Source organism: Mastigoproctus giganteus, chromosome 3, assembly GCF_048544385.1.
Source record: "Mastigoproctus giganteus isolate SK-2022 chromosome 3, ASM4854438v1, whole genome shotgun sequence".
Taxonomy (NCBI): Eukaryota; Metazoa; Arthropoda; class Arachnida; order Uropygi; family Thelyphonidae; genus Mastigoproctus; species Mastigoproctus giganteus.
The window spans coordinates 74,278,111-74,303,224 of record NC_143577.1 but is presented as its reverse complement, the minus strand read 5'-3'; the positions used below and the strand labels follow the sequence as shown (position 1 = coordinate 74,303,224).

The 25,114-nt window shown below is 37.1% G+C and overlaps 1 protein-coding gene across 1 annotated transcript in view; it reads right to left on the bottom strand.

Annotated features, from left to right (window-relative positions):
• LOC150088084 (glucoside xylosyltransferase 1-like) overlaps nucleotides 1–25,114 on the bottom strand; it is an 81,356-nt gene that overhangs the window by 21,730 nt on the left and 34,512 nt on the right. The window contains exons 3-4 of the mRNA XM_090370011.1: nucleotides 14,144–14,281; nucleotides 3,339–3,531 (exon numbers count right to left, since the gene is read on the bottom strand). Of these exons, the coding sequence (XP_090226137.1) occupies nucleotides 3,339–3,531; nucleotides 14,144–14,281 (331 nt within the window). The remainder of the gene's footprint in view (nucleotides 1–3,338; nucleotides 3,532–14,143; nucleotides 14,282–25,114) is intronic.

The window sequence follows — 25,114 nt, the reverse complement described above, 5'->3', positions numbered from 1 at the left end:
GTTGCACTACACTGAGAAGATGACTGTTGCAGTACCACAAAGTGGAGTCCTTTCTGGGCTATTTTCAGCCATACTTATTCCTTTTATGTGTCCCCATGATGATGCAATAATATATGCTGATGTTATCAAGTTTCTTACCTTAATCCTGCCTACAGCAAATGCAATGGCAATAGCTTCTTCAATCACTGAGAGTTTGACTGCACTTTCAACTTATTTACAGAAATTTCAGGTTAAATTTGAACCCAAATAAATCTGCAATAATGATTTATTCACTCAAACAGCAACCAACAGTGATTCAGCCATCAGTTAATGGCACTCTCATCCCAGTTGTTGCTAGTTATAAGGACCTCAGCATCTATTTTGATTGGAAGCTGAGATATGATGTTCACACAGAATACCTCCATAAGTGATTTATCACCTTATGCTGCAACCACTATCAGATATCTACAAACAAAAGTTTATCTGGTAATATTATATGCTGCTGAAATTTGGGCATCTGCTTTATCCTCACTTCAGAAACTGGTATACATATGTATACCAGTTTCTGAAGTGGTATACAAAGGGTACTAGGAAAGTTTTGCAATATGACGCAACAATGAATCACAGGAAGCTGCTTGTTGCTGCATGTTGAGACATGTTCATACGTGCATAGTAGCCACCGTGCCAAGTCGATGGGCTCAGTTATTCATTAGTAGTGAGAGTGTAAAGTGCTTGCGATGGCATCGTGGTCACGAAATGAGATAAGGACAGTTTTGCGGTATAATTTCGTGCATGGTTTAACCATAGACCAGTGCTTAGAAGAAATGACTCTTGCACTAGATGATGATTGTCCACATCGTACAACGATATTCAGGTGGTATAGAGAATTCCAAAGGGGAAATTTCACTCTGGAGGATTCTGAGAGGCCGGGAAGGCCACAAACGTCAGTTACGGAGGAAAACGTTACTGCTGTGAGGAAAATGCTTGACGAAAACAGGCGAGTGACCTACCAACAGATAGAGGATACTTTGGGCCTAAATGCACCAGCAATTCGTTCAATTCTGCAAGATCATTTGCACGTGAAGAAACTTTGTTCTCTCTGGGTGCCGCATCAACTGACTGAAGAGCAGATGACACGACGTGTGACTTGGTGCCGGGAGATGTTAAAAAAGTTTGATAAGGGACAATCTCGGTATGTGAACAACATCGTGACAGGTGACGAGACTTGGCTGTACTATTACGATCTGCCGACCAAGGCTAAAAACAAAGTTTGGGTCTTTGATGATGACGACACACCCGTAATTGTCAGAAAATCCCGATCTGTAAAGAAGAAAATGATAGCTGTATTTTTCAAATCGAGTGGAATTGTGGAACGTGTCGTTTTGGACATGCAGAAGACAGTCATAGCTAAGTGGTATACTGAACAATGCCTGCCTAAAGTCATTGGATCTATGAAGAACCTGCGGCCAAAGTCAAGAATGGACACCTGGTACCTCCATCACGATAATGCTAGAGCTCACCGTGCCAAAGCCTGCACCGAATATTTGACCACGACAGGACTGAAACTTCTCGAGCACCCTCTCTACAGTCCAGACCTTGCTCCCTGCGACTTTGCACTGTTCCCGCATGTGAAAATGAAGCTAAAAGGGAGGCGGTTTTCCAGTGATGAGGACCTTCTACGGGCTTGGGACAACGAGTGTGCTTTACTCCCTAGTGAAACTTGGCAGAACTGGTTTAAAGATTGGTTTCGGAGGATGGAGAGGTGTATTGAATGTATAGGAAATTACTTTGAAAAAATTAAATAAACAAAGCTGTATTGCAAAACTTTCCTAGTACCCTTTGTACATATGTGAATACTGGACTCTGAAATGAGTCACTCATAAGTATTGCTGGCATTCTCAACTGAGAAAGCCAGCATTGGCTGAGCAGCTAAATTTACCCAGGCTCCCAAAGTTAACTGGCATCAGATGCTTAATTACTACTATAAAAATGTTTACGGGAGTGATAAATGCCCCACACTTATCCTGAAACATAATCATCTGAAACTATGTGATCATTTCTTACCTGCCCAGGCACTTCCAAAAATACAGGCACTCCCATGACTTGGAGCTAACCTGCAGAGGATGACTACTGATAAGAAATACTGTTGCATTCTCCTAGAGTGAATTATATCTGTACAACTGGAATAACTCTTCTTAAATTTTACTGTATAAACTGTGCCACCTTACCAAATGATGAAATTAGCCATCCACATTGCTTATTTCATTTCATTTTATTGTTTTCATCATTTCATCAAATTGTTATTTCATTTGATATTTGTCAGATCAAAATCCTTGGTTTGGATTTTGATTTTGCATGCCATAATTTTCAGTTGTAATGTACAATGTAAATATTTGTTCTCCTTATAAGTTTCTTTTTCTTTTATATTCATTTTAATCATACTGTGTAAATTATTCTTGTGTAACTTATTATTTTTGGCCTTTGTCTTTTGTTTTGATCCTGGCAATAGACACTGCTATACTTTTTCCCAATTTTATTTAATCACATTTTCCTAAATGTAATACTCCTGGCCATATCACCAGGAAAAATATTACTCGTCATGAGTAATATTTTTCCTAGTACCATCAACTACCTGTACCACACTGAGCAACAATACAGATAATTTATTTATTTATAATTCTTTAAATGAACTTGAAACATGGGGAATTTTTATATTTTTTTTGAGGCAACTGAAGAGGCAGAGAAAGTCCAATTAGAAATTTCAACCATCCCTAAAAATAAAGGAGATAAAATAAGAAAGAAACTGATAATGTTTTAAAGAATTTCAGGTTTTGCATTTGAAAGAAAAACAGATAACTTTGTCAATGGAAATGAACAGGAACTTCCATTTCAAGTAGCTTTGAAGGTTCACCCAGTCACTTTGGTCAATGCAGAAAATTCATTCTCTGCCTTTAAAATGATTTTTGTATGATAAATACCACAAATTTACAATGGGCCACAGTGAAAAAAAATATATATTGTTTAACGTAAGACAGGTTATTCCACATGAGCTGTAAAATGATCCTTATTCTAAAACTTTTTATTAATTGTTTTTTTTACTTTTAACCTTGAAGTAGTTGTGACATGCAGTTATTAGAACAAAGACAAGAGGACCCCAATTTTACAAACTGAACAGTGTGCCGGTACTTTTGAAAATGTCTAGTTATAATTAACATTATACCAATAAACAGATTACGAACATAGTCATATAACATGCTAAAATATTAAAACTGAGTTCAATTAATCTATAAACACATAACTGAGATGCTAAAAAATGATAACTTGAAATCATAACAGGCAAAAGGTACTACTATACTTGCCCAAAGGTTCATAAAAAGGATGCCTGGCAAATCGATTGTACCACCCAGTTGCAAAATCTTCATTTTCTTGGGCAATTGCATTCATGTGAGTACTGTTCATTTTGTAAAAATAATGCCAAATATCTTCAACAGGTCGTAGGAACAAAACGTCTGTATCAACATAAAGCAAGGCATCGATATGTTGAAGTAAAGTCTATTGAGAAATAAACACAATTATTAATAATAAAATTTCATCAATGTTTTTGCATACAAATTAAACATTATGGATAGTAAATAATACACTACATGAATAATGCAAAAACTCTCAGAATTTGGAAACTTGCAAATGTAAGCTGAACTAGAAACAATCTGTGTAATCAGACTGAAAACATTTGATATTATATTACTATACTCTACTAAACCTGTACAGGTCTGGAGGCCTCATTTTAGGAAGGATGTAGATTTGCTTGAGTGTGTACAGAGAAGGGCAACAAGATTGGTGAGGGGAATGAAGGGATCCTCTTACCAAGAGAAGCTTAAGTTCTGCAAATTGCAGTGGCTGGAGACTAGGCACCTGTGAAGTGATCTGATTGAGGTGTATAAGGCCTTGAATGGGTTGAGCACGCTGAATTCTGATGGGATCCTTCCACTTGTTCAGATTACGAACCTAAGGGAGCATAAATTCAAATTAAGAAAAGACAGATGTAGAACAGATGTGCGGAAATTTGCCTTTAGCCAGCAGGTGGTTAATTGCTGGAACAAACTTCCATCTGTCGTTGTGGAAGTTGATAGGTTAAATAAATTTAAGGAGGAACTGGACAGGCATTTGGAGGGAATGGTGTGATTTTTTTTTTGGCTGATGCTGCATAAGCTCATACACTTGCTTTCTTGCATCACATGCCACTACTACTACTACCTGCTTGGTAGAATTCATACAGCAGATAGTGTATACTATTTACAAAGTTTGTTCCTGTATATTATGGCTCATGAAGTTTCATTTTCAGTATGAACAGTATTTAAGGTTTTAATTTTAAAAAATACAATATAATTGATACCATAGAGTTTTGCCACTAGATCAGTGGTTTTCAACCAGGGTGCCGCAGAAACATTCCAGGGTTGCCATGTAATTTGGGTTTAAGTTAGTTAAACTTATTATTTGATTTTTTTTAAAAATTTAAATATTTATTTCATTATAAAAAGGTACATTCTTAAAAATATATTATTATAATAACTATCATATAAATTTATTTTTAAATATTATATATATTTAAATGGAGATTTCCAGGACTGCTGGGAGTCATAGTGGAACAAGTAAATACATGGGCTGTGTTAGGGTAACTAAGAGTAGGAACAGGTGCATGTATACTTGCATGTACACCAATGCTAGGAGTATAGTTAATAAATTTCATGAGCTTGAAGTGCTAGTCAAGACATCAAAGGTAGATATCATTGGGATATCAGAGACATGGTGTCACAGACATAAGCAGTGCAGAATTGGATTCTGGGGAGTACAATGTGTACAGGAAGGGAGGAGGGATTATGCTGTTAGTTAAGAAACACATAAAATCTAAGGAAGTGCATCCAATTGATGTTGGTGGACAATGCAATGTTGAGTCTATTTGGTGTGGCATAAACAGTGGGAAAGGAAAAATGAGAGTAGGTGTGTGTTATAGACCTAATGAATCTGATGAGTATAATGAGCAATTGTGCAGAGAAATAGAGTGGGCCAGTAAATCAGATTGTCTTATATCCGTCAAAGAATCTATCAAAGTCTGTCACTCACAACAAATGTCTGTCCTCCTGTAAATATGCTGCTTTTTTGGGCTAAAACTAAACCCGGAAAAATCAAAGTACATCATCATCATCATCTCACCGAGAGCACAAGCAGACCTCAATCCAGCAGTCTCTCTGGAGCCCACAATTGAGGGGCATCTACTCGTTGCAGTTCATTCAGTTAAATTCTTAGGGTTGATAACGGATGAAAATCTGACCTATAAGGATCAAGTCCAGCAACTGCACTCAAAAGCACTATGGGCCTTCTGGGGCATGAAACTCGACCTCTGTTAATTGCATAATAAAGAAACAGTTAGGAAATTTCTCTTCCACTACTTCAGCTCAACCATCGGTTACAGCATTGAAGTCTGGTCTGCAGCTCCTTTGTGCAGCCTGAAGATGCTTTGGTGTCTAGAATTCTGGGTCCTCAAGTGGGACAATTGGGCTCACCTTCCCTATATAACGTTAAGTTCACAGCTCTGTAAAAATCTAAGCTACACTCCAGTCCAGCACATGGCATATGTGAGGAAGCTCACAATGGCACTCGATCTGTGCTCCACAGTTCACAACTTCATCAACATCTGGGAATTCTTGGTTTGGAAAATCTCGGTTAGGGCTCTCAGAAACCCCTCCAGTGCTCTATTCAAACCTGCAGAAGCGGCACTTTCCCAAAAGCATAATCGGAGCAATGAGCTCAGCCGACATTGATTTGGATCTGTGGTCCAGTGATTTTTCATACATGGAAAAAAAGAAAAAAATCCATATTCACGTGGTCACATTCCTGTGTAATTATTGAGAACTCAAAGCTATTTAAGCTAATCTTATGTTGGAGAAGCAATATATTCACTATGATTCATGTATTCTCTGAATGTTATATGTATGTTATTGTTACTCAATGGCTGCAGTTTTTCTATGCAATTTTCTATGTTTTATCAGCTTGTATGTAAATATACAGGCATACCTCGAATAACAAATAGGATGCGTTCCACGAAATTACTTCGTTAAGCGAAACTTCGTTTTCAGAGGTAAAAATACTATGGCCAGAATAGGGATACGTTCCTACGTAAAGAAAATGAAAAGCTTTTTTTTCGAACAAAGAAAAGTTTTATTAAATAAACAGTCAACTTACATACAAAGTGAAATCACATTTTAAAACACGAGTCTAAAGTTGTTGTTTATGCTCTTTTTCTCTTTCATTTAACAATTGCCTATACGGAGTTATTGCATTTAACACTGATCGCTTAACAATAACACTTCTTCCTAAATCAGGATCATTTTCACTAAAAAAATTTAAAACGTTTTCAATGTCATTTAAGCAACTTTTTAAATCTTTGGTTGTTAACACTTTTTCGGCAGGAACTTCTTTAACCTCGTCTTCATTATCTTTGTCTTCGTTGCTAACAAGGTTTTCTAAATCTTCCACTGAAAAACCATCATCTTCTGCATTCAATAAATTTCTAACATCCTCTTCATCGACATTTTCGAAACCTATTGATTGAGCCATCTGGATAACTTCATTTCTGATTTCTTGGATGTTATTTTCTTCTTCTAGTACAACTTCTGGCCATATTTTGCGCCAAACTCCATTTAAGCATTTCTTAGCGACTTCTTTCCAAGAACTATCAATGTTTTCAATTGCGTTTTTAATGGTGTAGTTTTTCCAAAAAGTTTTAACTGTCATTTCCTCTTTATCCTCTAGTAGTTAAACTGCTTAATGTTCGACGCAGATAATAAGCTTTAAATGATGCTATTATTCCCTGATCCAATGGTTGAATCAGGGAAGTTGTGTTTGCTGGAAGAAACACAACTTTGACAGGAATGCATGTGTCCAACGTGTTAAGATCAGTAGGATGTCCCGGAGCATTGTCTAACAACAAAAGAGCTTTTTCTTCAAAGTTGTTTTTTTTTTTGACAATACCATTTTACTTCAGGACAAAAGTGGTTAACAAACCAATCAGTAAATAACTCCTTGGTAACCCACGCTTTTCTATTTGCTTTCCATATTACAGGTAAATTCATTTTTATGTTACCTTTTAACGCCCTCGGATTTTCTGAATGGTAAACTAATAACAATTTTAATTTATAATCGCCAGAGGCATTTGATCCAAAGAGTAACGTCAAACGGTCTTTGGCTGCTTTGAACCCAGCAGCTGATTTTTCTTCAATAGAAATGAAGCTTTTTGTTGGTAGCCGTTTCCAGAACAAACCGCTTTCGTCAACATTGAACACCAAATTTGGAAAATTTTGACGTTCAATGATTTCCTTTAGTTTTTCTGGAAACTTATTTGCAGCTTCTCCTGTTAATTTTACACTATGAATCCTGGCCCGTTTTTTAAATTTCTCGAACCAACCACGAGAAGCCCCAAAGGTTTCCGTAATTTCTTCAGTTTGTTTAGATTTCAGGTGATTGAACTGGAATATATATATTTTTATATTAAATGGGGCTTGAAATTGCCGACTTCGTTATATCGAAGCTTCGTTATCAGAGGTAACGTTAACCGAGGTATGCCTGTAATTAATGCTTCCAATTAAATTGTTAGATTCCTCTGGATACCTGTAACGGGAATCGTATACTTGTAAAAGATTTTGTGAATAAAGAATTTTATTATTTATTATTATTTTAACTTTCCAGATATTGACTGGAACTTGAGTTGGTCATTCGCACACTAGCAGGACTTTTGTGGATTTATTGGATGACTGTTTTCTACAGCAACATGTTCGAGAGGCAACCAGAGAGAGCAGGAGTAATACTCTTGATCTGATTATCACCAATGATTATTCATGCATTAAGAATTTGCAGATAAAGGAACCACTGGGTGACAGTGATCACATTGTATTGATGTGGGAATTACTTAAAGATGTAACTACGATCAAGGCTAAAGGGAAAGGCTTTTGCTTTCGTAAAGGTGATTACAGGGGTATCAGACAGTTTTTAAATTCTGTACAATGGGATCAACTGATGATGTTACCAACGTTGAATTCTAAATGGGAAGCCTTCAGGGATTAAATTTTGGAGGCTACTCGGCTTTTCATTCCAACTAAGGAATGCTGTTCAAGGTTTAGGCCAAAATGGATGTCAGATGAATTAATGAGACTCGTGGCAGAGAAGAAAAATGTATGGGATGCATATAAAGTATCAGGTGACACAGAAGCCTATGGTAGATATAAACTAGTCTGTAATCAAGTCACAAAGGAGGTTAAGCAGGTAAAGGCAAATTATGAGAAATCTTTGGAAAAGGGTGCAAAGAAAAACAGCAAAGAGTTCTTTACTTATGTAAACTCTAGAAGGAAAGGAATGAATTGGATTGGACCACTTAACATAGATGGGTTGACTACTGATGGTCATGCTCAGGTAGCTGATAAACTGAATGAGTAGTTTGCATCTACATTCACACTAGGAGTTATTCAATGAGGGGAGTGCCAGAAGTTTATCAAACTCTAACAGGGAGCTAAGTGATTTTGTAATAACTGAGAGCAAAGTGGAGGAGAAATTGTTAAAGTTAAATATAAAAAAGGCATCTGGGGTGGATGCAATCTATTCAGTTATATTAAAGGAGGCAGCAAAGGAAGTAAGCAAACCCTTAGACATAATTATGGGAGCTTCCTTGAACTCAGGGGAGGTACCCATGGACTGGAGGTGTGCAAATGTATCACCATTTCACAAAGGGGGTTCAAAAGGTGACACAAGAAACTATAATCCTGTTAGTTTAACTTGTGTTCCAGGGAAAATAATGGAATCATTGGTTAAAGAAGCATTGCAGGATTATCTAGACAAGCCTGCAGTAATAGTTAAGATGCAGCATGGGTTTGTTAAAGGGAGGTCTTGTCTAACCAATTTGATTGTATACTATGATGTGGTCACAAAGGAACTGAATGCCAAAAATAATTTTGATATGATATACTTGGATATCAGGAAAGCTTTTGATACTGTTGCGTATGGAAAACTGTTGTACAAATTAGACATGTATGGCATTAAGGGTAAGTTGCTACAATGGATAAAGGGATGGTTGAGTGGGAGACAACAGAGAGTGGTAATCAATGGACACTGCTCTTCGTGGACAAATATTATTACTGGAGTTCCCCAGGGTTCGGTGTTAGGTCCATTGTTGTTTTGCATATTTATCAATGATATTGATGAAGGTATATCAGGTTTAATGTCCAAGTTTGCAGATGATACAAATCTGCAAACAGGTTTAATGTCCAAGCTTGCAGATGGTTAGCGGATTGTTAACGACAGTATGCTACTCCAACTGGATCTAGATAAGTTGGGCAAATGGGCTGAGAAGTGGCAACTGAAGTTTAACATTGACAAATGCAAAGTACTGCATATGGGTAGCAATAACCGAAAAGAAACGTACCAACTGTGTGGCACTACTCAGGGAAATGGAAAGTGAAGGAGGTTAAGACCTGGGGGTAATTGTGCAGTCAAATATGCAGTTCGCTGAGCAGTGCAGACGGGCTCCCAGGGCAGGTCATGGAGTCTTGTCAATGATATATAGGAATTTTTCCAGCAGGGACAGGGAGGTGATTATCCCATTATACAAGGCAATGGTCAGGCCACACCTAGAGTACTGTGTACAGGTCTGGAGGCCTCATTTTAGGAAAGATGTAGAGTTGCTAGAATGAGTACAAAGAAGGGCAACAAGATTGTTGAAGGAACAAAGAGGTGCTCTTACCAAGAAAGCATTAAGTTCTGCAAATTGCAGCACATGGAGAGTAGGCACCTGCGAGGTGGTCTGATTGAGGTATATAGGTGTTGAATGGGTTGAGCAAGTTGAATGCTGATGGGATTCTTCCTCTTGCTCAGATTAAGAACCTGAGGGGGCACAGTTTCAAATTGAAGAAAGACAGTTGTAGAATAGATGTATGGAAATTTGCCTTTAGCCAGCAGGTAGTCGATTAGTGGAAGACTTCCATATTTTGTTGTGGAAGTTGATAGCCTAAATAAATTTAAGGCTGGACTGGACAGGCATTTGGAACAAATGGAGGGGTGAAATGGGAGGTTTTTTTTTTTTTTTTTGCTGATGCTGCATAAACTTTCTTTCTTGCATCATATGCCTCTACTAATGCTATATATAGGGTGATTCGCTACCAGTGCGACAAACTTGTAGGAGGTGTAGGGGGCACAAAGACGAATCGGAATCACATAGCATTGCAGGGTCCGAAATTTCTTCGTCATGCGGTAGAGGACATTGAACGGGAGGTCGCATGAACAACGATCCCACTGGAAGTCAGCATTTGCGAACCGTTTCTGTTGAAGAAACCAAGTAGCAAAAGTCCTCCGGAGTGGATAATCCGCAGGCTCCAATGATTGGACGCGTTGCAGATGGCATGAACTCATTTGGTTTGTTGACAGTATCCTCCATACAGTGGATTGGGAAATACCCAATCGTTGGCCTATCGCTCGAGTACTCGTACTCGGATTGCCTTCTGCAAGACGTAGGACATTCTCCTCATTGTGTGGCGTCCTTGTCGTTCGCTCTCGATTCATGGTACCTCTTGTGAAACAACCAGTCTCACGTAACCTTCTGTGCACATATGCAAAAATCGTATGATGAGGAGCACGCCTGTGCGGGAAACGTTCCTGGTACAAGCGCAGAGCGGCACGCCTGTTACAGTCCGCAGCTCCATACGCGAGGTGCATGTCGGCCAGTTCAATGTTTGAATACTCGTCCATCCTACTGCCTCGGGAACCGGTTCGCAAATGCTGACTTCCAGCGGGATCGCTGTTCACGCGATCTCCCATTCAACGTCCTCTACCACATGACAAAGGCATTTCGTACCCTGCAATGCTATGTGATTCCAATTCATCTTTGTGCCCCCTACACCTCCTGCAAGTTTGTCGCACTGGTAGTGAATCACTCTGTATATACATATATACACACAGAGCGAGAATTGGATCTAAAAGGCAGAAAATTGAATAGGGGTGCCATTATTAAAAAAAGATCGAAAACCACTGCACTAGATGATGACTGTGTATATTTTATGAATGGTTTAACACAGTGGAAGAACAAGTTGGTTGATAAATCATATCAGAAAATGTATCTGTTCACATTAATCTCTGTAAAACAATTTCTGTCCAGAAGAACATGGCCATAGTTATCTAACATCCATAATCTTCAAATTTCACTTCCTATAATTTTTTGTTTATATGTACTCTTACATGACCACTAAGTCTGAGGAATTTACAAATTAATTATTCTAATGATTAATACAGCTGTTAACCATATTTAGCAGTGATACAGACTTGAACTATGGTTCACCCAAATGCACATGCATAACTGCACTCTCATGCTTCTGCGACTAAAAATCCAAGCCCCAAATTAAGCTGAACAATGTTTTTGGATTCTATAAGAAATAAAAAAAATAAAAAAAAGGTACTGCAAAAAAGTAACAGAAAACAGGAGTTCCAGAATCATTTCCGGTAATGGCAAAACCCCCAGAGAATGTGTGTTATCTCCTGAGAGTCTACTATTTCAAAGGAAATGTCATGATATAATCAGTAAATCAATTTTTTTTTTTTTTTTTTTAAATTGTAGTGCAGAAACTTTTGGGTAGCACCTCAAAGAACATTATAAAATAAAATGACTTGGAGCTTAGTAGTGACTACAGAATTGGTGCACAGACTTTTTTTTCTCATGATCTTCTTATTATTATGCACCGTAGATTAATTCTAAACCACTTTCTGAATGTTCTCTACCACTCAGCACTTTTTAACAATCATACTAACTTACACCATCTAGTCAATACAGTAGTTTCACTCCTACTTTTGTGATTTCCAGCCTGTGCACCACTGCACTAGCTGAGTGACATAGGGCTAGGTCGCAATTAGTGCGACTAATGAATCCCACATGAAGCAGTCGCATTATTCGAGTTCCACTATTCGAAGTTATAATTATGTGTAAAATATGGCAATTGGTTCCAGCTCGATGGAAATAGGTAATGAAAAATTTTAAACATAAGTTTTTATGTTTATTAAAGAAATATAACAATAACAATAAAGGATAAAAAGAATATACTTATAATTTAAATTTATTATTAACAAAGTCATAGTGTTACTGTAATTATTTAAAGCAAAATAAAAACAAAAAATTTCTAAATATCATTCCTAAAGGTAAGCTTACATTGACGAAAACATTTTTATTGTCTTTTGAAATATTTTAGCAGCGTAGACTGAACTGTTTTCCTCTTTCTTTAAATCTTCATACATATGCTGGTAGATGCAGAGTGCTTTATCCAAATCTCAGTGAATTTGAATGCTTCGATCAAGGTTAGAATCAGCCTCCATAATTTTTTGCTTCAAGACTTCTACAGCTCGAAAGATATCTTCAAATTCCTTGAGAGTGAACTCCTTCACTTGCACATTATCTCATTCTTCGGCATCATTGTCGGCTTCTTCAAATGCTTTTTGTTGATCTAAAAGTAGGAGATCACCATCAGTCAATTCTTCCAAGTGTGAATTGAGCAGTTCCTGAACATCGTCATTTTCTAGTTCATCAAATCCAAGTTCTCTTCCAATATTTGTTATTTCTTCTATAACAGTTTTTTCTTCAAAACCACCACTATTTGCACAATGAGGCAAAATGTGCTTTCCCAACAAATAACTGCAAACACATGTTGTTTGCAGTTATTTGTTGCCAAGTGAATGCTGAATTTTCTATTGCATGTCTGATGTTATAATTTTTCTAGAACTCTGTTAAAGAAATTGCATCATCTCCTGTAGTTTTAGCAATTGCCTATTCAAATGTTTTTCTTATGTAGTAGGCCTTAAATGTTGTGATGGTCCCTTGATCCATGGGCTGCAACAAAGATGTTGTGTTTGGTGGCAAAAAAATGATCTTTACATTTTCACATAATGAACCGAGTCTAGTTGGATCACCTGGAGCATTATTTAAAATTAGTTAGTACTTTAAATGTGATGTTGCTTTTCTTGCAATATTTTTCAACAGCTGGGCAAAAATAGCTTGAAAACCAGTCAGTGAATACAGCTTGGGTCACTCATGCTTTCTTATTTGATCGCCAAATAACTGGAAGTGATCTATGGTTGAGCCTTTTAGAGCACGAGGATTTGGAGACCGATAAACAAGTATCGGTTTCAATTTAAAACCGCCTTGAGCATTGCCTCCCAATAAAAGTGTTAGGTGATCTTTAGACATTTTAAATCCAGGTTGAGTTTTTCCTTTCTTAGAAATGTAAGTTCTGGAAGGCATCCTTTTCCAGAATAAACCGGTTTCATCCATGTTAAATATTTGTTGATCAGTGTATCCACCATCTTCGATTATTTTTTTTAAAACATCAGGATATTTAGATGCTGTGTCCTCATCTGTACTGGCTGCCTCACCGGTAATTTTAACATTATGCAGCTGAACTTGATTTTTAAATCGATCAAACCAACCAACACTCGCACTAAACATTTCTTCTACTTCATCCCCCCCACTCTCTTAAACAAATTTAAAGCTTTTGTCTGAATGGCTGCTCTACTAAGGGGAATGCGTTTTTGATTGCAATCCTCAATCTATACAGTTAAAAGATGCTCCATTTCTATCATAGTAATACTTCTATTCCTTGTAGATGTTTGCAAACCACAAAAGGCTGATGAAACTTTACATTTTTCTTTTATTTCCCCTGCATGTTTTATAATATTCCGTACCATGGATTCAGGCATTCCGCCATCTCTTTCATATTTTAGAGTTGCTATGACCATGTTCATGTCGTTCAATCACATCAATTTTTTTGCTCTAATCTAATAATGAGCCTCTTCTTTTTTGTGTTCATAGTGTTTTGCCCATTTTGTTAAGGGCACTTCTTAATTAAAATGATTAAAACAAATCACGAAAACTAACGTATATTACGACAGGTAGTAGCACATGCACACATGAAGATAAACAAGTGTAGCAGCGGCTAATGTGAGGCTAACCGTGCTAGCCTCGCATTAACTGAATTCTGGTTCACATTAAATGCGACCTAGCTGTATTAATAAATGTTATGAATGTAAAATTTTTTGTAATTGAGTCACAGTATTTCTTAAATGCTGCTGTATTTTATATACTCACTGGAAAGAAGAGCCTTTGGCATGCACATAACTTGAATAACTTCTTCCATTCTTCACCTGTAGATCCTTCAACTGGGAATGTTACTGGATGGATTTCAAATGACAAATGCTTCAATATATTATTGGGCCAGTCAAGAATCTAACAGAAATTGATTAAAGAGGGGGAAAAAAAAGTATATATTTATATACAGGCTGAAAAGGGCATACATTAAATCATACTGTAACAAGCTTCAATTAATCATATTTCAAGTTGACTAGAAAATGAATTATTTTCCAAAAAAGCTGTACTGGGCAGAAAGTCTATTACCCACATTCCATGATTATTTTTAGTATATACAGTACTTACTTGATTAGTCAAATATGTGATGGATCTATGATCATCATATCATAGAAGTAAAAAATAAAAATAAAAGAGTCTAATGGATAAAATGCAAATTTCAAATTGAGTGAAATATAAATTATAGTGAAAAGTAGAAGCATAACTATGATTTAGCAAAGTAATGCTTGTATGAAAATATCAAGCAAAACCTGAAATATGAAAAGTTTATGTCCAATAATAATAATAATAATAAAATTCTTTATTCATAGAAATGTAGGACACGCACTACAAGCAACCAGAGGAATCTCACAATTAACTGGACACATTACATTCAGTACATACAAAACTACGTGGGTACACAGCATATATTGCATTATATAGATTTTATAGTTATTATATACAAGCTGCAACACATTGAGACAGTCTGGAAATGTTCACTGGGAGTTGACTAGTTCTGCTTACAGGAATGCTGACTGCACTTGACTATGGATTTGCACTTTTCTTCTCTGTAGGCAGAACCTCTGGACCACACATCCAAATCAATGTTTGCAGATTTCAGCATGCCAATGATGCTGTTCAGAAAGTGCCGCTTAAAGGTCGAGAGCTTCTGCAGGTTAGAACAGAGCACTGGACGGTTTCTGAGGGCTCTACCAGGGATTTTCCAGCCTACTATTTCCCAGATATTAACGAAGTTGAGAGCAGCAGAGCACAGATTAAGTGCCATTGTGAGCTTCCTCGCATATGCCAGGTGCTGGGCTTGAGTGTATCTCAGATTTATGCAGAGCTGTGATTTTGATGTTGTATAGGGTAGGTGAGCCAATTGTTGGCCCACTTTAGGACCCAGAATTCCAGACCCCAGAGCATCTTCAGACTGGACATAGGAGCAGCCGACCAAACTTCAATACCATAACTGACGATAGAACTAAAATAGTAGAGGAGAAATTTTCTGACAGTTTCCTTGTTATGCGTACTACAGAGATCAAGTTTCATACCGCAGAAAGCCCGTAATGCTCTTGAATGCAGTTGCTGGACTTGTTCCTTATATGTTAGGTTTTCGTCCATTATCACTCCTAAGAATTTTAAGGAATGAGTGGCGACGAGAACATGCTCCACAATGGAGGGCTGCAGAGAGGCTGCTGGATTGAGGTCTGCTTGTGCTCTAGGTGAGAAGATGATATATTTGGATATTTCAGGGTTTATTTTAAGCCCAAAATAGGCAGCAAATTCACAGAAAGAGGAAAGATCTTTGTTCAGGATAACAAACTTCGATAATTCCTCTGCCTGGTCTGGTGAGCTGGTAGCTGGGTTTGAGAGGTAACATACATTATCATTGTCATAGACCATAAATATAGGTATTTCATTCATTAGCGGAATAAATATCGCTGAAAAAAGCAGTACCGACAATAATCCACCCTGGAGTATACCGACTTCCACCTGTTCTGTGATGCAGTTATTCTCTTGCTGGAAGGTAAGGCACCTCTTGGTTAGCAGATTCCTGAGGAGCTTCGAGACATTACCAGTGAAACCGTAGTAGTTCTCCAGGAGGCACATAAGTGGCTTAACTTGCACTGAGTCAAAGGCCACTTTCAGATCCAGAAAAACAGCATGAATTGCTCCTAGGCTTGAAGGGTTTTCAAATTCAGAGTGAACCTGTATGCATGCTATCGGTGACCTTTGTGAGAGTGCGTAATGTGTATGCTGAGGTCTCTGGGAAAGGATCTGATTGGCAACTGCTTTAAACATGCACTTCTCCAGGCATTTGAGAAAAGGGGAGGAGATTGAAATAGGCTTATAGTCAGCAGTCGAGATTGGATTTTGCACCTTTGGAACTGGGATGACTATAATTTAGCCAAGCATTTGGGATGACTCCTTATTGTAAAATTCTGTTAAACAACTTCATCAGCTCATCACTAATGAAGTAGAAGGCAAAAGGTGGGAATAGAGTCACTTCCCATTGTTTTCTTATTGGGCAGGACGTCGATGGCCTCGATTAGCTCCTCTTCACCAATTGTCACATTAGTGAGATTAGTTATGTCGTAGTGGGCACTGTTCCAGGGGAAGTCCGCAGCTGCACTGTCTGTTTTGACGAACCGGTTACATGATCGCTGGCCACAGGCTATCCTCTTCTGCATGAATGAGTTGATAGCCTGCTTCTTGGATTTCTGGAAACTGCATCTGGCTATTGAGTACGCTGAGTATGATCTTTCTATGGGTGATCTCTTGAATTGGGCATGTAGTCGTTTTTCTTTAAACTGGTGCATAAGGATGCTGAACCACCATGGCTTCGAGTGTGGGCAGATGATGCATACTCTTCCTCTATATCAATTTCACTGAGAGTTCACCAGGGGTAGAGCCTAAAGAGATTCATTGCTGTTTCAATTTTTAGGTATTTTGGGTCATATACAGCCTTCCTGATATTTTCAATCGAGTTCGATTGGTTTGGTTGGTTATAGCATTCTTTTAACAGGATGAGAGTAGTTTCAAATGGCCTGTGGTCAGAGGGAAATGCTGAATTAGAACTGATTACCGCTTCAACGCTCCCATGGCCAGAAAAGATTCTCTGGAACATGACTTCTCTGTGAGAGGGGGGGGGGGCACAGATGCAATGGATGTTGAGACTTGACAGATCCGAAATTAACTGATCGAGGAGCTTCGATGCAGCTGGCAGGGGTAGGTTGAAGTCTCTGAGAATTATTACTTTCTGGTTGCACTTGAAAGAAGTCAGAAACCAAGCAGAAAAATTTGTAGTGCATTGATCTGCAATGGGTGGGGGTAAGTAAACTGCACATACTAGCAACTGTAGCCCATCGACTAGATAGCAGCCCAGAACAGCCTCAAAATCGCTACCAGGGTATGCCCAAGATTTGATCAGAGGGAGCTGTTGCCTTTGGCAGATTAAGACTCTCCCCCCTTTCCCATTTGCCAGAATAGAGTGATAACCGATGTTGGTGGTTAAAAGTGATATGTCCATGTCATCACGAAGCCAGGTTTCAACAAGGATAACCAAGTCGTAATCCACACTTAGAATCTGCACACACAATGATTATTCAATTGATCTAAGCAAAACAAAGTTTAGTAAAATAACGTTTTCAACAATATTCTTTCTGTTTGAGAAAGTGATTTTACAAAACCAGCTTTTAGAACTTTATAAACAAAAAAAAAAAAAACAAACAAATTCACAATACAAATATTAACTAAGATAAAAAAAATTGGTATAATCTGAAAACTGTGCATCTCTGCACCTGATTTACATCTCTGAGTGCATTTGATCCATCCAATAACAGTAGCCCCAGGTCAGCTGTCAAGGACTGGGCTGATGTTTATATCAGACGTGACACTGTTATCCATGGGTTGACCTAAATTGCCAATATCATTTTAAACAGGTGAATCTGCAATATGTTTGAAACTCAGGCAACATCATGGCAGCTGCTGCCACAGCACTGTACAAGACTATAGCTCTCCCATGAAATAATAGTAATCTTGATCTACAGATGACAATCCGTGAATAATGTATCGAATCTAAGTGAGCAACCAAGCAGTATATAGAAACAGAAGTCCTGTTAAACATATATAACTGATGTGTACCAAGTACATGTAGTTTTTGTGATGTGTTTTAACTAGATTTTTATTTTTGTTTCTTTTCTCCCCCCCATACACTATTTGGCTGCTCATTCAGATCTCATATGTTAGTTATAGATCAGCACACATTAATTAATTGAGGCCATCTATCATCTCACGAGGAGAGGTGATCAATGGCCTTGAAACAGCATTCACTACTACAGTCTTTATATTTTAAACAAATGTATTCACTTTTTGGTGATGCCATTTTTTGACATTTTTTGAAATGATATTAGCAACTGAGGCTGATGTGTGAAAAACAATGTGAACATAAATCCAATCATCCTCAAAGAGATGCATACAAATTATTATTATTTTAATGCTGCACTGAAGAATAATAACCCCAAGGGTCCTGAGTGGATATCATCATTCTTCTCTTTCTTGGTGATTCCCTTCTGTTTCTCTCTCTCAGGGTAACTCAGAAATTTTTTTTTTTTTTTTTGACTGGTGCAGCAAAAGCCTCAGGCTTCCTTGCACCATATGGCTAATAATAATAATAATAATAAACCCTACAGCCTCTACTAAAGTGGATATATCTATATGCAGGGCAGGTTGATCATAATTAAATTTTTTAAGCTCTGAGGCCTCTGATGACCTATGCAACATACAGGTTATATTAAATTTGGAATTTACAAGGGTTGTTCAAAAAATAATAGCTATAAATTTTTTTTCGATGTTTATACATATGGCATGGAAGTAGCTCAAAGATTTTTTTTTGTCATTTTCATGACCCTCCTAAATTTTTCTACCTTTAAGCTCATGAAGAAGCTATGACTCCCGACACAAGTGGTCTCAAACTGGCGGGCCGCATCTGGCCCCCGAAGCAATTTTACACGGCCCGCGAATACATTTCAATTATGTATTTGTTGTAAATACGGTGCTTATAATTTTAGAGACATAGAGATATGGACTGAGCTTACTGCTATTGAAGGAAAAAGAGATAGAATGAATAGGTTGGGGCTTTGTCTTTGTCACCGTATGCTTGTATGCCAGGCCACGTGACTGGGGTAAGGTGGGAGAATTTCCCACGTCAGTACAATCAGTAAAGGCACCTCTGTAGCCAGGTGGGCAGGAGCAGCAGTGCGTAGCACACGCTTCTTGATTAGACTGGGGTTCAGGCTCGTGACAACCAAATACGGAGGATGCAGAAATTTGTTGTAAATACGGTGCTTATAATTTTAGAGACAGAGATATGGACTGAGCTTACTGCTATTGAAGGAAAAAGAGATAGAATGAATAGGTTGGGGCTTTGTCTTTGTCACTGTATGCTTGTATGCCAGGCCACATGACTGGGGTAAGGTGGGAGAACTTCCCACATTGGTACAATCAGTAAAGGCACCTCCGTAGCCAGGTGGGCAGGAGCAGCAGTGCGTAGCACACGCTTCTTGATTAGACCGGGGTTCGAGCCCGTGACCACCAAATACGGAGGATGCATAAAGGTCAGGGAATGACCACCGCATATCCCTGGAGCAATATGGCCTTAGTTGCTAATGCTCCTAAAAAAAAAACCAATTAACAATCAGTAAATTTAGTTCGCCAGCCGACAGTTGGTGGTGCTTCAGTATTATGGTGTTTCCGATTTTTTCTATTGAGTTGGTACTTCTGATATATATTTTCCTTGAGTCAGTCACCAGTTGGTTAGCTGGATGCACAGCTGTGCAGTTCATATTGCTATATAGATGGAGACAAACTAATGTACGGCCCGTCAGCTGCTTTCAGATCGTGAATTCAGCCTGCATGCAATTTGAGTTTGAGACCACTGCTCTACACCATAGTTAAAGAGTGGTTTAAACAAAATTTAAAAATGGACAAGTCAATAACAAAGGCCAATATTTAAGTGTTTGGGTATTTTGATCAAAATAATAATGCTATTGCTGCTACAAGACTGCTGATTGACTTTGAGAAACCTTGCTGATATATGATGAGTACATCTTTGGATAATATTCATACCACAGAACATGACCACTTACACAAGTGACGCCTGTGCAAGTTAAGTCCTGAGACTGCTGATATCAGAACAAAAAGCACACAGAAATACGGAGATAAATTTTTGTTTATACTCCAGAATGTCCACATAAGGCCAGAAGAATTCATAAGATACAGACACAGAATACAAACCAGTACAGTATTTTGTGGTACCATGTGGATTTGAACATGCAGCAAAAATAATTCCACCTTGCACTGTCAAATACAGTGCAAGCACCCTACACCGGATTACTTTAATTAAGCAGTTATAAATTAATCTACTATTTAGTTCTCCCAGTTAGGCCCTGAGAACCAATTAACTGTCTGTAGTTTTTTCACTTTCTGGATACCTAGGATCTATAAGGCTGAGGCAACTATGCTTACCAAATAGAAAACTCAAGCCTCATAAAAGGATAACAAAGGCCAATAGTTAAGTGTTTGGGTATTTCGATCAAAATATCAGTGCCATTGGTACTACATTGTGTAAAGACTGCTGCTTGACTTTGAGAAACCTTGCTTATATGATGAGTACATGTATATGATAATTATATATATATATATATATATATATATATATATATCCAATATTTTAAATTAAATAAAACATAAGCCAGTAGTATGGCAAAAACTGTAGAGCGAAAATTAACATAAAAATAACCCAAATAAACAATCAAACGTAAAGAAAGAATAGATATAAATAGTAGCCCTGAAACCCTAGTATAATTTCGATCTTTAAATCCAATTAACAAAAACTATACAAAATTTAGAATAATGCCAATTAGTTATTAATTTAGCGGTACCCCCCCGAGAGGTACCAGTTCCGAAAGACGTGAAATATCACCCAAAGAGGATTAAAGGAACTACCAAACGATAACAAAATCAAAATAAACTAAAATAAAATAGAATAGACTGACCATCATGCCCCATATCGACAGAGGACCACGAGGCCAATAATGGTCATGGAATCGCTGCATTTCAATCGTCATACAAAACATCGCAAAGGCGGAAATATCGAAGAACCAAACCACCCTTCCATTCTCCGATAGATCAACCAATGCAGAGGATTTGCATGGCGGTGGTCCTTATGCAGCGAAAATAAAATATAGAACAGACAGCACTCTATAGCAGAGCCACACCACTGACATACTGTAAGCTGAATCAGCTTATATTGAAGAAAAAAGGAAAATAGATGGCGGCACAGGCGTTGCTAAATTAGCATATCGACCCATTACTATTGAATTATATTAAATGTTGACGAAAGTTAAATTATAATAAAAAATTAAAATAATTAAGCATTCATTAGAGGCAGCAACTTGCAATTCCTCCATATGAAGCCGAAATATATACTATCATTAAATGTTATTGAATAAAGTTAAATTATAATGAAATGAATAAATAATTAAGCATTCATTAGAGGCAGCGACATGCAATTCCTCCATATGAAGCTGAAATACATCCAATATTTTAAATTAAATAAAACATGGGTTATTTTTATGTTAATTTTCGCTCTACAGTTTTTGCCATACTACTGGCTTATGTTTTATTTAATTTAAAATATTGGATGTATTTCAGCTTCATATGGAGGAATTGCATGTCGCTGCCTCTAATGAATGCTTAATTATTTATTCATTTCATTATAATTTAACTTTATTTAATAACATTTAATGATAGTATATATTTCGGCTTCATATGGAGGAATTGCAAGTTGCTGCCTCTAATGAATGCTTAATTATTTTAATTTTTTATTATAATTTAACTTTCGTCAACATTTAATATAATTCAATAGTAATGGGTCGATATGCTAATTTAGCAACGCCTGTGCCGCCATCTATTTTCCTTTTTTCTTCAATATAAGCTGATTCAGCTTACAGTATGTCAGTGGTGTGGCTCTGCTATAGAGTGCTGTCTGTTCTATATTTTATTTTCGCTGCATAAGGACCACCGCCATGCAAATCCTCTGCATTGGTTGATCTATCGGAGAATGGAAGGGTGGTTTGGTTCTTCGATATTTCCGCCTTTGCGATGTTTTGTATGACGATTGAAATGCAGCGATTCCATGACCATTATTGGCCTCGTGGTCCTCTGTCGATATGGGGCATGATGGTCAGTCTATTCTATTTTATTTTAGTTTATTTTGATTTTGTTATCGTTTGGTAGTTCCTTTAACCCTCTTTGGGTGATATTTCACGTCTTTCGGAACTGGTACCTCTCGGGGGGGTACCGCTAAATTAATAACTAATTGGCATTATTCTAAATTTTGTATAGTTTTTGTTAATTGGATTTAAAGATCGAAATTATACTAGGGTTTCAGGGCTACTATTTATATCTATTCTTTCTTTACGTTTGATTGTTTATTTGGGTTATTTTTATGTTAATTTTCGCTCTACAGTTTTTGCCATACTACTGGCTTATGTTTTATTTAATTTAAAATATTGGATGTATTTCAGCTTCATATGGAGGAATTGCATGTCGCTGCCTCTAATGAATGCTTAATTATTTATTCATTTCATTATAATTTAACTTTATTTAATAACATTTAATGATAGTATATATATATATATATAATTAAGTTCAATAAAAAAAAAAATTCTTACATTTTTACAGTTGTTGTTGTTATTATTTTGGTTTTTAGGAGCATTAGCAACTAAGGCCATATTGCTCCAGGGATATGCGGTGGTCATCCCCTGACCTTTCCGCATCCTCTGTATTTGGTGGTCACGGGCTCGAACCCCGGTCTAATCAAGATGCGTGTGCTACGCACTGCTGCTCCTGCCCACCTGGCTATGGAGCCACCACATCTTTACAGATCTGTATAATCCTGTTGAATTTTGTGTTGTGAATTCCATTGAAACCCTATGCGGTTTTTGTTATTCCAATGAATGAATTTATATATGGAATTCAAATGCATATCAATGTTAAACACAATACTGGAGAATAAAAAAATTCAATCTAAATTCAAACTATTAGCAGTAGGCTGACCATATGTCCCATTTTCAATGGGACAGTGCCTTTTTTTGTTATATCCTGGCCGTCCCATTGTTTTAGCAAAAAATGTCATTTTTGTCCAGTTTTTTAAAAAAACTTTAAAAAATGCTTAAATATTAATGCAACATAATCTATAATCATGATTATATATCATAGGTTGGCTGCCATTGTAGGTAGTAGTCATTCGTGTAACTGGAGGTAGAGGTGCCTGGAAGTACTGCTCCCATGGAGAGAATATTTTCCGTAATAAATAGCATGTGGTTGAAGGAGAAATCCACATTAAATGTTGAAACCTTGAAAGTCATGTTAATTATAAAGCAAAATTGTAATAAGGAGTGTGATAAGTTTTATGACAAGATCTTAAAAGACCAAATTTTTTTACTCAAAATACGTTCATCCAAAAAAGTATTCTTGGTATGAACTTGATGATGTGCAGTCCCCCTCCACGTCGACCTAAAAACATTTTGTTGAATATTTTTTTCTGCTCTTTCCGAACAACATTTCTTCTTCCTGTCCCGTTTTGGCCTCAAGGAATTATGGTCAGCCTAATTATACTAGACGCGTTGAAGACATATCGGATGACAGAGAAACAAAATTAATTCAGAGAATTATCGAATCTAAAAAATTTTCATTGCAAATTGATGAATCTACAGACGTTAGTAACTGTGCTCAATTAATAGCACTAGTTAGAATCACTGTAAAGTAATTCTTGAAAGAACATTATTTGTTCTACAAAGAACTGCCAAATCACACAATTGGGTTGAAATATTCAAAGTGGTAAATGAATACTTTGAGACAAACAAGCTAATGGATTCCTCATCAGATAACAAGTAGTCTTTAGTGACAACACACATAAAACAGGTAAATTTACCTTTATTATAACTTGAAGCCCTGATTTCATATAGCACATGGCAGCTCATATTGGACAGCTTCTTTACAATTGTTTTGTAAAGAGGTTGAGAGATAGTCTTGAAACAAGTTGTCATACCAGTGTTCTCAAACTTTAAAGATATGGCCAATTAATTTTTTTTGGCATGGCCAAAAGTAGTGCAATACCAGAGTAACCTGTTGCAAAGGCAAGTTTGTTCTGCTGTGAGAATTAAGACCAGTGTATTACCTATAGTTTAAATAATCACTTCTCAGCCCTTTGGCTCAGATCAAAATATAGTATACAGTTTAAATCCACCTGGTCATAAAAACAGATGAAAGACAACACAGCAAGCATATTATAAAGAGAGAAATGTCATCTTTTTTCCAAGGAGTTTTAATTACAAATGTGATCGTTTATACGAATGCCAGGTTCCCTTTTTTTAATGTTTCTGTATTGTAATGTGTGCTGGATTTTAAAGAATTACATTCTGGAATTCTTTAAAATGCAGCAAACATTACAATCCATATTTTACAGTTTACTGTATTATGAATACTGACAGAAAGCAGCTGAGAAGTAAATAAAAAAAAAAAAAAAACACCTCTAAAATCAGTCGAATCACTTCTAAATTTCAAAAAGTTAGAGGATTTTTGTTGTTAGTAGGGTTTAAATTGTAGTAACTGGAATTGTCATAATGCATGCAGTAGAATGGGTTCCACATTACCGAGGTTGCTTATATACTGAACTACTTTTAAACAAATGACATCAACAAAAGGTAAATTTTCCATTTATTTAAAAGATAAGGCAGTGTTATGAGAGCCTATTTCAGAACTCACTGGTTCTCCTCTCTCATCTAACTTCACACACGGTAGCAACTCGTATTGAACAACAACTTTAATAATACTGTTTTGATCGGAAATTGTCACCAGAGAACACCTGAACACCACCTATCAGCTGAGGGAGCAAGAGGTCCTGAAAAAAGTAGTTATAGCAGTTTAAAGAAATGACACTAGAGAAAAGAAACTTTTCTCTAGATCCTGTTGTAGTAGGGCACTAACATTAACAACCATGTCAAACTTTGTATCATCTGCAAACTTGGACATTAAGCCTGATATTATTATTATTATTAGCCATATGGTACAAGAATGCCTGAGGCTTATTTGAACCAGCCAAAAAAAAAAATTTCTGAATTACCCTGAAGAGAAGTAGAAGGGAAT